Here is a 17,318-nt window from a genome sequence, read left to right on the forward strand (position 1 = left end):
TCCACAGCTGGCGCGTTCAAACGCACTCATGCTCTGCGCGGTGATGAAGAGTTTTCGCGCACTATGCTCGGGAAAGAGAGAAGAAAAAAATCACAGCATATCCACGGGGTGAATGATGATGAGTGGGCGAAGCTCCGGAGGGAATCATCGGATCTCCCGCTTAAGGGGACGCTAGCACAAACGCGTTAGAGACGTGCAGTACTCTCTAGTAAGGGGGAGCGGCCACAGCGTCTCACGCAGCCATTTACACATGCCGGAACGTGCACCGCGTTTGCCAACCCATCACATGATGCTGAGAGAGTATACCCCCGTATTCATAAACGCTCCTCAACTTGAACTTGACTTGCCACCGCCTTGGGCAGCGCGTTCGAAACGCGTTGAAGGTAAGGCGGAGAGGCCACAGCGTCTTACACCAGCTTCTTACACGGGCCGTAACGCGCTAGCACAAACGCGTTAGAAACGCGCTAGAAACGCGGCCTTTCGTTAATGTTGGGTATTTATTGCCATCGTGGTGCTTGTGTCTATTGGCGAATTCCATTGGGAGAACAGGAGCACTCAAAAGCACGCTGAAAGTGCTCGTTCCAGAGGCGACGTGTTTCAGTGGTCGAACAGGAGTGGGAGCGCCGTCATCCAGTGGTAGAACAAGAGCAGTTTCGCGGCGCCGAGAGCAGCTGGGAGCAGTCCGGACTGCTCTCGCTTGAAAAGCGGAGTACGGAGGAAATCACGTGGCTTAAGCCGTCATCCTCCTCATTTCTTTTTATTTTGCTTCAGCCGGCGCGCGCGGCGGCAATGGCGGTAGCCTAGCGTGGTTTGTGTTTTGACACCGCTGATTTTGACGTCGGCGATACGAGCGAGCTTCGCAGCGATTTAGCGACAGATCCTGGCATTTCTAGTCCGCCTTGCTTCTCGTCGGATGCGCGGGGGACAGCGGCAGCAAAGCGTCTTCGCCTTGCTGAAGTGCTTGAGACGCTCGACGGTGACAGCAGCGAAAGCTGCTAGAGCTCAACTTGAGATGATCTTCGCAGGCGGAAACGTTGAGGAATGCGTCGGCGCTGCACAAAAGTATGTAGTACGTGGCCGTAAACGGTGACAGCGTTAAGCCCGACAGATTACAAGATGATCAGGCGTGTTTTGCCGCTCTCCTGCAGAGAATGGTGGGACGTCGATTGCTTTAGTCACATGGTACATTTCTCCTCACAAGTCCCCCTCCCACCTGCTCTCCGAATGCCGCCGTATTCCAGTGGCGGGTCGAGTGTGCTCTCACTGCGCTGTCACCCGACTCCGCACTGCGCGGCGCCCTGCTCTTCTCCATAGCTCTATAGAGGAGGCTATGTCTTCTCCCAATGGAATTCGCCATATGTGTGCTTCGTGGCGTAGTGGGCTAACGCCGCGCGCTCGGAAGCAAGGGGTCCCTGGTTCGATTCCGCGCTACGGACACAACTTCGAAATTTTTTTTCTCATTTTTCTCAGACTGGTTACACACTACTACTACGACGAGGGACGAACGGGTGCCGCCTTAAGGAACTTCGCCCTAAAAGAAAACTAGAGACCGAGATGCAATCACGGAGCGGGTGTGCTGGAATGCGTTGTCGGCATTGCAACGCAGTGTCGGCATTGGAATGCTGTGTCGGTGCTGCAAGCTGTGCTACGCAACGCGCAGTGACGGCCGTAAGTCCGAGACGCGCGAAAAGCAATTATCATCATCATGAGTAATAAGGTGAAAACTTCGCACTCACTTCCGGAAAATGTTGGACTACGATCGCCCAGCTTCGCTGTTTCAAGCGCTGCGCGGCCGAGTGCAAGGCATTGTTTTAGGGGCGAAGCTCCTTAGGGTGTGGGTCTGTCCCTCCTCTGTAGTATGTAGTAGTAGTCGTAGTTGTCGTCGTAGTAGGTAGCCACGTCTACTTTTATGAAAAAAAATGCCGAAAGTTGTCTCCGTAGCGCGGAATCAAACCAGGGACCCCTCGCTTCCGAACGCGCGGCGCTAACCACTACGCCACGAAGCGCACATGGAGACAGGCACCACGATGACAATAAATACCCGACATTAACGAAAGACTGCGCGTTTCTAACGCGTTTGTGCTAGCGCGTTACGGCCCGTGTAAGAAGCTGGTGTAAGATGCTGTGGCCTCTCCGCCTTACCCCCGTATTCATAAACGCTCCTCGACTTGAACTTGACTTGCCACCGCCTTGGGCAGCGCGTTCGAAACGCGTTGAAGGCGGTGGCAAGTCAAGTTCAAGTCGAGGAGCGTTTATGAATACGGGGGTTATACTCTCTCAGCAGTCATGTGATGGCGTCGGCAAACGCGGTGCACGTTCCGGCATGTGTAAACGGCTGCGTGAGACGCTTGGCCTCTCCCCCTTACTAGAGAGTACTGCACGTTTCTAACGCGTTTATGCTATCGTCCCCTTAAGCGGGAGATGGTGCAATTATAATGAAGGGCGCTGTAATAAAATAGGAATGACGTCACATTTGGCGCGTGTCATTGGTGGAAGTGAATCGTTCGATTTAGTGCGGCGAGACTGGGCGAATTACACGGAAGATTCACGGTTTACCGATGATTCCCTCCGGAGCTTCGCCCACTCATCATCATTCACCCCGTGGATATGCGGTGTTTTTTTTTTTTGTTACATTGAACGATAAATAATGTTCTTTTCGGATAATTTTTACATCGACAGCTGTATATGGCTAGGCGAAACGAAAAACCGTTCGTCCCATGTTTCGCTAAACGCCTCCATTGGCTGCGCCGTCAGTTACGTCGTTCTCTACGCCACACCCAAGCGCACGCGCCAATGGCAGCGCCGTTAGGGACGTCGTTCTCGGCGTCGTACCCAAGCACGCGCGCCTGCTCTGCCCGCAACGTCGCCTCCTTGGCTCGCTGTTGTCGCATGCGTTCGATACCTCGAGTTAGCTCGGCGTCATTACAGTGTACTAGAATGTTTTAGATCACTATAGCGTCGTGGTTAGCGGCATCCGCCCCGCCATTGGCGCTTGCGTTCCACTTCGCGATTTCAAACGTGGACGTTTCGTCGCAGCCGAAGCCAAAGTGCCACTCGAGAAACTCCCGCCGAAAGCGGGCGTTGGCCCCAGCAAACGCGTTCCCGTAATTGCCACGTCGACGCTGCTCTGCCCGCAACGCCCGCTTCCTCGGCTCGCCACAATTGCTGGTCACAGTTCACAGCTCTAATTTTATAAAGCCATAAATCACCCAACGCGCTTACTGCCACAACTTCGTGAACTCTGGATTTAATATCACGAACCATGCCACAGCTTCACAGTGTGGTTGTATAGTCATATACCTTAGCAATCATCATCATCATCAGCCTATATTGATGTCCACTGCGGGACGAAGACCTCTCCCTGCAATCTCCAGTTAACCTGTCTTGCGCTAGCTGATTCCAACGTGCGTCTGCAAATATCCTACCTTCATCACTTCATTATTGCTAACTTCATTAACTACACCTCCCCGTATGTTTACGAGTTAAGAAGACGCTCTTGCATGATGCTGCTGTGAAATCAAGGCGCCAGATAATTTCCAACAGACGACTTGAAACATTTAATCGTCGCATTGCACCTGTAGATTGGAGCCCACTTTACGACAATCTACGTCTGAAAGCGCATACAAAGGATTTCTTCAACTTTCCTAACGATATACAACGACTGCTTCCCGATCATTGATAGTTCACCTTGCAAAAAGCCCGCAAGCCATGGATGACAGCTCCACTTGTACTTCTTATAAAAAACACAAACTGATTGCTAAATTTTAAACACTAATAACTCTGAAATTCTGGCCCAATTTGAATTCCCCACGTAACAAGTTAACATCGAAATTCCCTCTGCTAGCATTAGCTACTACAATAACTTATTTGAAGTAGCCCCCTTACGCCAACCAAAAGATAAAAGGAGATACTTGAATCTACTATTAAACAGAGATACCCGAACCATGGGACTCACAAGCTTAACCGTGAACGGACAAAAACTATGTGGCTCAATGTTAGCCGCTGCCTTATTTTATCATGAGTTCTTTTCCCAGACTTGTAGAAGCTGTTACAATCCTAACTTTTGCTGTTTTCTGGCTGATCGAATACCACAGTCACTATTTTTTGAGCAAGCAGACGACAATGAGGTATACTCTACGTTTAATGGTTTACGCGATATTCCTAGCTTAGACGCATGTAATGTCCAAGGTAGGCTGGTAAGATATGTATTATCCGTTCTTCTTCCATGTCTAACATATGCATGTATTTAACACTGCACTCATCACAGCATAACTTCCCGCAGATATGCCGCTAGCAAGAAAACATTTACAAGAAAACTGATAGGAATATTTTGATTAACTATAGGCTTGTAGGCATGCTTCCGTATTTTTCAAAGGGACTGGAACAAATAATTCGTTGCCGTCTCCACGGTTCTTTTCTCAAGCAAATTGTAATTACTGACCATCAGTATGTTTTACACGGAACAGGTCAACGGAACACGCACTACTTCATCAAAAAGAACACATACTAAATACTTTGAATCCAAACTACGTACATTAGGCATATTTGTGCACTTCAGCAAAGCGTTAGACCCGCTCAACCACGACGGTTCTTTTTGCAAAACTAGAACACTATGGTGTACAGGGGCACGCCCTCAATGCAATAATAATACTTAAACTCCTGTTTGCAGCATGTAGTAATTTGAAACTATTCGTCTGATGTCCGGCAAATCAAAAATGGCGTCCCGCAAGGCCATTTATTGGGACCTCTGCTATTTAATATTTGTCTCAGTGCATTACTAATATCACTACAGAGGCAAAATTCATTATGTATGCAGATGCTACATCCCTGTTTTTTTCGTCCGATAACATTCTGAAAATAACTGACACTGTCAATCCGTTTCTTTCATTATTGTCGAAATGGTCGTTATGGAATTCCTAATAATTAACGAAGTTTAAAACAACCCTATTGCAAAACCCAGTATCCAGTGCCCAGTGCCATGCCTGATTATGGGCCCAGTGTCACGCGCTGGATGCTGGGACGCTGGCAAGGCGCGGCATACTGGGAGGCGCTGGGCGCTGGGTACTGGTGCGAAATGCAGCTCTAGAGCGAGAAATACGTGGTGCCTGGCTACCTTATATATTTTTTCGAATACAAAAGGAAACAGAGTACGTTGTAATGCAATAAAAAAAGAAGAAAAAAAAAACGTAAAATAAAAAACCTACTACGATTCAAACCTCCGCCCTACAGATCTCAATCCCAGTATCTTACTACTACGCCACGCCGAATCGTGATTATGATTCATATTCTGCCATGTTAACGCGCAGACTCAGTTGCAGCGTTGCACAGACGTCCCGCACATCCATGGTAGATGCTCATATCGCCTTCAACTAAAGCTTACGCCTCTATGAGAACGAAAAAGTTGTCCGTATTGCATAGTATGTCTGGAAGTGCAGCAACACTGATTTGCTTTTGCGATTGGTATATTAACTACGAAAAAAGCCCTAAATAAACCACCGACCCGGGATATTGTACGGGCTGTTACTGCCGATTTTGACAGCCGTTTCTTGTTCTTAGCGCAAAGGTAATGCCAACATTTCCATAGCTCGACAATGCTTTTCAATCGACACGTATGTTTAGTCACATATCTCCGTCAGAGAAGCGGTCGGTTAATGCGGCTGGCAGCCTTCGGCGACAGCACATATAGGTATGTTTATAACGCGTCATCTCGGCGCTCATCGTTTGTTGTGCTGACACTGTAGACACGAAATATACTCTGTTTAAAAACACGGATGGGAAAGCTGAACTACCGAGTGATTTATCCTCGTTAGACTTGTTGATTCCTCAGCCCAGACGGGCCGATAGAGTGTAGACGGACTCGGCGGGTACGGTAGGCCTAACCTTCGGGGAAAGCAAACGATCTCGGTGTGGGTACCTGGCGAATGCGCATATGTTTGTATTTGAGCTTCAGAACCTTTTAACTATTATTTTTATTACACCAGGGAAAGTGGAAGAGGAACGAATCGCCGCACCTTTGTTGTCGGTGCGATAATATCAATCAGCGGCAGGCTTCCTGAGGTCCGTTCGAACGCGTCTGAACGGCTGCTGGGTTTCGCGTCGACTGTACAACACTGCGACAACTCGCAGCCATCGGTTGCGTACAAACTACTAGAAAACGAAGCGTTATCTGCGTTTGCGTAATTTCGTTCACGAATACAGCTATCCGCACAGTCAAAAGGAAAATGTACAAAGCGAAAGTGATCTCAAGTGTCGCATATGCATGAGCTAGCATATCACGCACCTTTATTCCAAGCTGCAGCTCCGCCGATACGAAATAGACATTTATGATCCCAACTTATAGCGCTATATTTAGGACAGGAGTCTGTTTTTGGACAGGAGATGGCCATAAAATTGTATCAAGCATTTAATATTCAACAGCGCCTATACTCCGGCAGTGCGGCACAAACGAAAGCAGCGCAGTCTCCAGTACGACCCAGCAAACTCCCGCGACAACCAGCGCGTGTACAGTGCACACCAGTGCGCCCCAGCATCATAGCAGTGAAACCAGCGTCGTCCAGTGTGACCAGCACTTCTCCAGCGACCCTCACCAGTGTCGCAGTGACTCCCAGTGACTCCCAGCGTGCGCCAGCGTCCCCAGTGCCATCCAGTGTCAAAAAACGCGCGGGTTTGACACTGGAAGGCACTGGAAGACGCTGGTTTTTGCAATAGGGAAAGGCAATATTTTTCACCTGAAGAACAAGTACATATCAAATCCACCGCCTCCAGTGTTAAATAGTATTAATACTGATTACGTTGATGAATTTACTTCTCTTGGTACTATGACATAGGACGCTGACAAAAATAAAACTTGCATCCCTCTCTCTAGTTTTATTAGAATTTTTTCACGCAGAAGGCATAGTTTACCCGTCAAGAGTAAGCTAAGTTTATCCTGCGTTTTATTTTACTTATACCTAAATTGCCGCTTTCAGCTCTGGGGCAACACAACCGTTTCGAATATTCAAAATAATTTATTCTCAGAAAAAAAATACTTTGGACGGTTGCTGATACCTCATACGATGCCCCAACACTTCACCTACGCCTGAAATAAATAACTGTTGGTGTAAATAAATCGTTTGAGTACAGGTTTGCCTGTTTTACACAAAAGAACTATAGGAAAAGGTAATTCCTTCCTTAATCGCATAGTAAAACTCAACGCGCATATTGCGCCATATCAAACAAGAAAACGACATACTTATATCTTACCTCGATCTATAACAAACTATGGTTTCGCTATGTTGGTGTACGTATTTCCCAAATGCTTAAACACTAAATTCTATGAAAATTTATGCTATATGTCATTTTCTACTATTCGGACTCATTCGTGACTTAATTCTTGTTAACATTATGTTCTTGAGCATTCGCCTTTTCTTTCATAACTATAACTTTGCACTGTTTGACTTTGGTTAAAATATTTTTCGTAGTGTGTATTTAATACGTGAGTATTCACACCATGTTTTGATTGCATTTGAAGTTGCGTGTACCATTGTAAAAAGATCTACGCATCTTTTGTACTCTAAATATCCGAGAGATTTCATTGCAATACACATGTTGTACTCCGTTATGCTGCACTTTTTAAATTTTTACTATGACTACGACAGGAGACGCGGACAGCCGGAGTGCATAAGGTGCTTCGCACATAAAAATAGAATGAACGTGTTGGTCAAGTTCACCAACCACTGCTACACAATTATTCCCAGTGTTACCGGCTTTTTGCGATGCACGGCTTTCCTTAAACATCAAACTCTGCACTCATCCACCCGAGTTTGGTCACTACCTCCAAGGAAACGACCTCTTCCTCAGAACGCCGGCAAGAGTCAGTATATTTCTAGTTACACTGTGACAAATTTACCAGCGCTGTTTCGCATGATGGTAAATTTCTCGCATATATCACACATCAATCGCAAATCGCACTCAAACTTACGCTCATTATATCGCTAACGTATAAAGAATAAGTAAATGTGTATATTCTTGCACCATTGCTCTGAAGCGTAGGCGACTGATTACACGGACAACTCAAAAATGTTTGAAGATGAACTTTTGTGTCGATCCAAAGAGTAAGAAAGTAACATTCGATCATACTTCTGTGCTACAAGCTATAAGAAAGTACAGAATATCTACGTTCCAAGCTTGGTGCACAGCAACAACAAACATACCGCAGCTCAGCATATCCGCGAGCGATTTCGTAGAAAATAAGCAATGAAATAATGACCACAGCGAGGAACGTTACTCCTTCTCAAACATGATCAGCTGTTGTTTCAAGGCGACTGGAAAGTAAAGAACGAAGAGGAAAGAAACTGGTCCTGATTTACTTCGGAAGCCAAAAGTTTGGACTGCTAGGTATGTAGTTCTAGCACTCCTTCTAATACAAGCCCCTTATAAGCTACCCAAAAGATTGTACAATGCGTAATGAGGTCCTACGTTTACATGTCCACCGAAGCTGTGGCCAAAGCTTCGTCTCCTCTACCTAGTCACTGTCAACAATATGCTCTGAAACATGTTTGCTAAGCCACCCAGGCATCATGCACATGCTATAGTATACGTAAACTTGGTGCAACGAATGCCGTTGGGGCAACCAACAGATGCGTCACCATGTGATCAAAGATGGCGGCGCCTGCGTTCAGGATCGTCGTGAAAAGTGTCTATAGAATAAAAGAGATGCCCTCGTTCATCGAAGTGAACCCGTATTTAGCGTGAGCGTACTTTCTCTCACTTCTTTCCAAGCGCCGATACAGAACTAATTACGGGCCTCTCCGAGCGCCGAGCCAACACCACCTAGATAACACAAGGCCTACGCACTCCGAACTATGACGTCATGCAACCTAGCCCGAAATTTTCATTGCCAAGGCTGGCGTGACGAAAGCGGTGATGTCAAAATCACTGTTGCTTACGCGGGAGCATCCCCATTAGATTCTATGTAAGTCGGGCCAGGTAGCATGACGTCATAGATGAGAGTGCGTAGGCCTTGTGCTATCTAGGCTAGGCTTGTGCAATGTTGGCCAAGCTATATCGGGCGCTGAAGCAATCCGCTCTACGCTGCACTACCTGTGCGAGTTGGCACCGCGCCAGCTGTGCCAATGACGTCATCCACAGCGGCGCTCGCCTATTCTTATCTAGGCCATCCATAATTCGCCGTGACAGCTGTGTCGCTGACCTCATTCTTGCCGCTGTGCCAACTTTTATCGTCGAGCTTCAAGCACCTGCATCGCGAATCTGCAAAGTGGTGGCATTTACGGTGACGCGTAAAACGCTTACAGAATACTTCCCCAGTTCACGAGGCGTGACACAGCTACCGGGCCATAACAATAGTTAATTCGTCCCAGTGCATTGCAGAAGCTGTCGAAAAAGTTTGTGCAAAATAGCAGTATATGCTAAGCAAGAAATACAGTTTGTACGGCTCAAAGAAATTGCAGAGGCTCTCACAAAGGAGCACCTACGAATCCCATAGAGCGTGATGCCCTCAAAAATACGGAAATACAAGAACGCTCCATGCACCTGTAGGGACGTTGCGCGCTTATTCTCATGTTGTACAAGCTATATAAAGTTATACAAAGGGTTAGGGGGAAAATGCACAAGCTTGAACTTAGGGATGATGATCATCTCTTACTGTGATAGCTTTCAAAATGACTTTACAAAGTGAACATTTGTTCACTTTATTCGTTAGGCACAAATTGTAGGTACCCTCATTGACCGTTTAGTGGCTTTCCTGGCATACGAGTCTTTTCTGCATGCTTCCGGTGCTTGCTCCACTTGATGGTATTGTAAGGAGGAAAGTTTGGGCTGTGATATTTTACACTACTTGGTCAAAAAATACGGAATCAACATCGAATACCGAAAAGAAGTCGCGGTGTGTAAACAATTCTTAGTCACTCTTTCGGCCCCAATGATGCCTAACGTAAGGTTTTAGGTGCCTCTTCTAGGCACCTAAGCCCCACCTTTAGTGCCTAAAAGTCCGGCCTCTAATTATGAAATATCCTCAGACCAGTTGTTGTACCCCTCATCTCTACCAAAATGTTGCGTGTCTGAAACAGGCACGAATCTTGTTCAAGGGCGAAAGCAATATGAACAACATGGAAAGTTTAACTCTATTAAACATTCAGTGGAACCCATCTCACGACTACTGCCCAGGGCAATGCGTTTTGCATTGAAACAATATAGCGACACAGCGTACTGCCGCCATCGAAACGTGTTGTTTGAGGCATGTTGTGCAACGTAATTCCACTTTCACGTTTTCCTAAGAACATGCGGCACTATCTGGTGCCGCCGCCGCGAAGCCTGTGCGTGGCCTCCGAAATGCGTGGCGCGGTCGTGAGTGGGAATGCTGAGAAACGCATCATGCGGCAACCGCGCTCCTCTCTCAGGCGCGCCATCTAGTGGCTCTGCCGAGAAATACACGCGGGGCCTCCGACACGAGAAGCGTGGTGCGCCGGTGACTGCAATCGCTTAGGTTTGTTGCTTCGTTTGCCGCATGCTCAGTGATACATACTCAACGACCCAACTTGGTGAGACGTTCAGTAAAAAGCGGCACATACGCAGTGCATTCATGGCGCAGCTCGCTAAAGCGTTGGCGCGAAAGGTGTTTGAAAGTGGCATACAGGCAGTGCACTTGCGGCGCAGCCTACTAATGCGTCGGGTTGCTGTCCTTGAGAAACTCTTGCGAAGGGGTTCGATTCCGCTCAGCAAGGGATAAATTTAAAGGATCTGTTTCGTCATTGTATACTGGCACATTCCCCTTGGTAAATACGTAGTTGCCCAAATTTGCGCCAAAGACGTTCATTTAGATGCGGCGCACACCTACTGACACATATCCAGTGACCCAAGTTGGCACCAAATTGGTTCATTGAAGAACAGCACAGGCCGAGTGGCACATGTCCAGTGCTCCAAATAGGCGTCAAGGATTTCTTCGAACAGTGGCACCTACCCTGTGCGCATGTCGGCATGAAAGAGGTTCGTTGAAGAGCCGCACGTGTGTACACATCACTACATACTCAGCGACCCAAGTTGGTCCGATTGTTCGTTTCGAATTCTTCCCTCAGCAGAGCAACCCGATGCACTACCCATTCGACCACGGACTACCCAGTCACTCAGGTAGGCGGCAGAACGGTTAGATAGATAGATAGATAGATAGATAGATAGATAGATAGATAGATAGATAGATAGATAGATAGATAGATAGATAGATAGATAGATAGATAGATAGATAGATAGATAGATAGATAGATAGATAGATAGATAGATAGCCGCCGGAAAGTGCGTGAAGTACCCTAGGAGTGCTAACGCAATAATTGAGGTCTGTGTGAGTTGGACGAAATGCATGCTACACACCGCAAAAAGACAGAGAAAAAAGAACAGTAGGGGCGACACGAGTGTCCATGTCCTCCCTACTGCGCCACGCGCCGACTTCGCGACAGTGCCACTAGATGGCGTTGCATGTCCAGAAAGAAACACGAGAGAGGAGCATGGTTGCTACATGACGAGTGTCTTAGGCGCCACGCATTCGGAGGCCACGCTCAGGTGGCGCGGTGTGTTCTCACGGAAGCGCAAAACAGGAGTCGCGCTGCAGTATGCTCCTCATGCACACCTCCTTTCCAATGTGGCAATACGTTTGTCGCTATACTGATTCAATGCTAACGCATTACCGTCGACATTGATCGTGAAATGGGTGCTGCTACGATTTTTCGTCAGTCATTTTAATCGTGACAATATGAAAGAAAGTTACCGTAGAACAGGCGAGGCAGAAGATTGTCATCACATCGCAAGGTTGGGTGACAATCCTGGGCCTACACGTTTCTGAAGAACCATAAATGCGGGATCTACAGTCACAGCCCAGACACAAAGAAATACTGCCAGAAGCCAATAGACAGTTGCAGTGCGAAAGTATGTGCTACTTGTTGGTAACTGCCACCATTCTCTGGCACTCCGGTAAAGGAACTCGTACAGTTGGTTATCAACTATACTTACTGCTTATCCAGAAGATTCCAAGTTTTTCTCTGAGGAACGTGTTTCGCACGGCTGCACGAGTGAACTTATCATTTGGTAAATTAAGTGGCACGTTAACAAATGCTCAATTTTTAGAAGGGCCATTTGGTCAGTGGTACAGATTGGTACCACGCCTAATGTTCGAGAATGGAGGAAGTGGCACACATCTGTACCGTTATTTCTCGGTAACCAACCAACAAAACAGAAGCTCAGAAGTATACAACACTGTGCTTCTGAAGTGATACAAAGTATGAAGAAATCTGTCTCACAAATGGTTACCTACATTGTTAAACCTTTTACTGTGTCCCGACATGCACCGTCGAATTCGCCCGAATTCCAGCCGTGCCAGTTGTGATGATGAAGGCGAAACGAGACCACAGCGCATACTTCGCGCCAACACCCAAGTAGCTGCAGGTTTGCTGGAGCAGATACACACTTTGCAGCTGTGTCGCTGTTGCAGCGTTTATGCAATCCATTACATATTTCGTATGCCAAATTCACTCTTGCAGGCTACCCTAACATATGTGAACGTATGTTCATAGGCATATCATGTGCTGATCTTGGCATGTGAGGCCATACGCCACCTCGGGACCATGAAAACGAAGCAAAATGTGGCTACTGGAGCTGACAATGACAGTAGTTTCGAGATGACAATATCCGGGCTATCTTCATCCCCGTTATAGATGACGCCAGTTGTCGTAACTCTGCCGTTCGCCAAGATGGAGTGCACTGCGATTGTCTTAAGGGTGGGAGCTCAGTATCAATTGCGTAGTGACGCACACTGAATGTTCTATCGAGCGTTTATGTGTATTTCAACAATTTGGCCAAGTCGTGAGTTTTCAAATATTACGATATACGCTGAATATTTATTGAGATGAGTGCTATTGCGAGGCATGTGAGAGAATGCAAGGCACCTTGGCTACGGCGCTGGTGCTATTTGTTCAGGTGGGTTTTCACAGCGGTGTTTTGGATAAGTGTCATTCAGATAGTGGCAGTAACCTTTTCTCGGGGTTACGCTCAAACAAAAAATGTCACAGTTTCGCCCTAAGGGCGAAGCAATGAATGCGATAGCAACACAGCAATGTCATACGAAGTAAGGTGAGCGGCTTTGCTAGCAATATGAATTGTAGTAAACATGAGCTGATTAAGTAAGCAGGTGTGCTGCGGCGTAAGTAGACCGACATGAAGAGAGACTCGATGACCACGAGAAGGCGCGTGTGAAACGGTGGTGTTGATGAGAAGCGCTTCCCGTGGGCAGCGCGTGCGAAGGGACACACCTGTAGCGCTGCACTGCCGATCCGGGCAGCATTGCATGTGTAGCGGGCGTTGGAAAATGTGGCCCGACTATTACTAACTGAATGAACAAGCGTGGTGTGAGCGCGCACAAACAAACATGAATAGATCACACTGAATGACTGCAGACAACGACCGTCAAAACTCTGGCAGCAAGCGGATACGCCGCAGCGGCGAAGGTACGTGCGGTCTATCGCTTCAACGGGAACTGAGCGGCGAATACACGCGGCGCATAAAGGTCAGAGCCGTGTGGAGATAAGAGACGGTGCGAGCGAGCGACGAGCGCGGTTGTTGGCAAAAGAAAAGTGCGCCCCCCCCCCCCCCCTCCCTCCGGCGCTGGCTTCCCGCTTCCTTGCTTGCGCGTGGGAGCTTTGAGTGCGTTCGCTCTCCGTGATAGCGCGCGTCCCCGCACGCTTCCGCTCGGGCATACGGCACGCGGCGAAGATTTTATCTATAGGGAACCTCACGGCGACGGCGACGACGACGGCGACGCCGACGGCAGAAATCCGGTTGAAGTGTTCATATAATTGCTATCGCAATAATATGAATTCACCTGTCAGGAGATTTAGTCATGTGCTAGTTTAAACAAAAGCCAGTGTTTGTGCGTATCATAAAATAACGCCATGCTGATATAAGTGTAAAGCAAGCGCCTTCGAATTTTCATGCTTCCACTGTCTGCTCCATGCTTCAAATTTTCTATACTTTTTCTTATTAGGTATTTGTAAAACAATATTGCCAGCCTAAGGTACCTTTTACCCACAAGCCGTTACATATTTATGTGCTTAAGAAACACTTTCCCTTCACATATCTCAAAAACTTGATCTTGATCCCCAACTAACAATAGTGCCATATATTGCCCATACGAAATCCATTGTTTATTTTGGCACAATAGTACCAAACTAAACCTTATTCAAATTTACAATGTTCTCTGCATGGTATTCTAAATTCAACAACTCTAAAGCACAGAACCTCTCAGCTAAGCAAAAAGATAAAATATCCCTATGTTCTTACCTGACCGACTAAGCAATCTTGAAATTTATTATTGTATTGTGCATTATTTCCATACGCGTGCTTCCAAACAGAAAAATGGTCGATATTGTCTGTAGTGCAGAAATCAAATTCACAAGTTGTGTAGCAAAACTCTCGCCTTATAGTCTCTGTGACGTAGGCATCCAGCTGTTCTATAAGAGTGCAGGCATGCTCTGGCAGAAGCATTCTACTGCAAAATTCGTAAAGATACGAGCCAGAAATGGCCCCCGTTACCGTCTGCCTATGCATCATTGTTCTGACTAGCAGTGTATCGACGCAACACTACGAAGATAACCCACAACACTTCGCTAGGCAGTATGCTCGAGATGTAAGTCGCCTAATATGCGTGTTGGTCGTGCGCTTATATTACAGCGTAAGTTGGTAGTGCGACTAGAAGTGGTGAAAAGGTTATATGCTATTTTCGCAGTTTTCAGAAAACGAAAGTAGAGCAGTCACAAAGTTTGTATTCTGGGGAAATGTTAGTATTAAGGGAGTTAGGTGTACAAAGTTTGAAGTGTACGTGTGTTATTGAAGGGCTGTATGAAAATTGCTAAAATATATTTTTCAGCCGGCTTATATGCGTTATATAATACAGTTAGGAAGTTCCTACGCTTCCCTGGGAGCACCAAGGATGGCAGCAGTTTCATAGTTGAAGAGAATGGGGACAACGTTACGGATAATGTGCATCAAAGTGGGTGGTTTATTTACACGCTTTGAAAAAATTTCCTCACTCCTCGCTATGTCCTAATTTGAATGGGTTATACGTGGCATAAAGTTGTTTTTCCCGGTTTCTTTGGCGAACAGTACCAGGCACGTCGTTTTTATTTCATTGAAGTAAAGAGCATGTTGGGAGTGACGAGCGATAAGTGTTTATTTTCAGTAGGGGAAAAACAGCCTTTGTACAAAATTATCTATACAAATTTTCCAGAGTGTAATAATGCCGTTATGCGTATCGTTTCCCAGAGTCCTAAAACAAATGCGCAAGTCACTGAGCTCAAATTCAATAAGAATAGCGGGCGCGTTAAGTATAATAAATGGCATGACTTTTACGTTGGTTGCCTAATTACAAGCATTCGAAATAAATGCTGCTTTCTCCCCTTATTTTCGTGCTTAATATAACTTAAGTAATTAGTTTCAGTGGTATCTGCGCTAAACTAAGCAAGGATTCTTGTTTATATTTGGCGAAAATAAAGGGCACGGTATGCGTAAAATGGCGGTGAAGTTCCAGTTGCTCAGGCCACTTACAGCATTTCGAATACTCATGCGCTTGCTTTGGAGCCTTACGAGTGTTTTTACAAGCGTTGAAAAAGTTAGCTCGCTGCCCTGGCATAACTGCAAATGGCGGCAAAATGAAATTTAGCAAAAATAGGGGAAACGCCGAGGAACATTTGTGTACCAATTTAAATGTGTGTGAGCCAAATAGAGTCTTTGGTAGTATAAACGTCTTTATTTAAAGAAAATTATCAAGGAAAAGTTTCTTTAGCAATTACTCGGAAGCTTTTAACAGCCCTTGTACACTGTTCCTCGATGTCCCGCGGGAACTGTAAGTTGCATGAAGTTTTTATTTGGAACAATAAAGGGTACATCGTCGCTTATGCTTACCCAAAGTTCAATGTATTCGACTTAATTGCGGCTTCTGCCATCAATTACGCATCCAGGTGCTCCAGACAGTTGTAAAACGTTTTACAAGCGGCGCAAAATTAACCCCATTGCCCTGGAGTAACTACAAATGTCATAGGGGTCAAACGTGTTGGAAATAGGCGTACCACTATTGTAAAATCAGTGTGCGCAGCTTTATTAGTATTATTATGGGTGATAACACATATGCACTTGAAAGAATGGAAAGGGAAGCAAGTAGCAGGCTGGCAACAGCCAATGAAAAGGGAACAACGCCTGCATAATCTCCAGAAAGGAGGGGACAGAAGCAGAGAAATACAAGATAGCAAGAAGAGTAGGAAAGAGGAAAACGCACAAACTTAAAGGAATAAAGCAAAATAATGACAAAAAATAGAAGGTGGGCAGTCACGGCAGGTCATGCTGCTAAGTGAATGTTAAAGAATAGAAGAAATCATGTCCGAGATCTTGGCACTCGCTAACAAAAAAAAAAGAAAAATTCTGCAAACAAGGCGGCCATGTTAGTTTCTTTCAGAAAACTAAGGACACCATGAGCTTGATCGCGGCTAGACGGATAACCACTGGGGTACGGACAATCAACGAGTGATAAGCACCTTAAAAAGTGAAGCTCCTTCGTCAGCATGTTGGGGCTTCTATTCTTTGCCCGATCCCTTTGGTGCTGCTTATTCAGCGCGATTATTTCTTGTGTGTACTGGCGTCATGTTGAGCTACCGCTCGACCTAATAAACTTTATGACGATATACAATCAGACACAATAATATTGTAAAAAGAAAGCTAAAATGCTGTTTCATTTTATCACTCTTTTCAGATGATTGGAATTCGAGAAACGCTGTATGCAAAGAGCAAGACAGCCTCCTTGGCCATTGCATCGTGCTTCTCAATGGCTAGACATCAGCAAATAGGCAACGCGTTCTTGTACAATGTATCCTACATATACCCTCAACGAGTACTGTAAGTACGAGCACGTATCTTCTCCATCGTGCAGCTTGTCGGAACTCAGTACTTCTAGGAGTGTTCTAATGTTTATTCACATAGTGATTTTTGTGCGCAGCAACACATTTATCACACGACTGAGTATAATAACAACCGGACAACATACGACACCCAACGCTGTAAATTTCAAGACCACAAGAGGTAAGGAAACATTTTGCGAAAATAATGCTTGGTAGCCAAGACAAAACAAAAGCTAGCTATAGAAGTACATACCTACATACATACCTACATACATACATACATACATACCGAGTTGCACATTGACCTAACAGAACCGTCTGAAACACATACATACATACATACATACATACATACATACATACATACATACATACATACATACATACATACAT

General features: G+C 46.0%; 1 protein-coding gene across 7 annotated transcripts in view; it reads left to right on the forward strand.

Moving 5' to 3' along the window:
- LOC119448925 (uncharacterized) overlaps nt 1-17,318 on the forward strand; it is a 349,207-nt gene that overhangs the window by 286,322 nt on the left and 45,567 nt on the right. For 2 of the 7 annotated variants that reach the window (XM_037714164.2, XM_049666112.1), the window contains exons 2-3: nt 16,781-16,923; nt 17,024-17,106. The exons of 3 other annotated variants lie outside the window; for them this stretch is intronic. In XM_037714164.2, the coding sequence (XP_037570092.2) occupies nt 16,781-16,923; nt 17,024-17,106 (226 nt within the window). Of the gene's footprint in view, nt 1-13,962; nt 14,024-16,780; nt 16,924-17,023; nt 17,107-17,318 lie in introns of those variants that run through there. 2 more of the 7 variants (XR_007466500.1, XM_049666109.1) reach the window with 2 other exon arrangements.

Source organism: Dermacentor silvarum, chromosome 4, assembly GCF_013339745.2.
Source record: "Dermacentor silvarum isolate Dsil-2018 chromosome 4, BIME_Dsil_1.4, whole genome shotgun sequence".
Lineage (NCBI taxonomy): Eukaryota > Metazoa > Arthropoda > Arachnida > Ixodida > Ixodidae > Dermacentor > Dermacentor silvarum.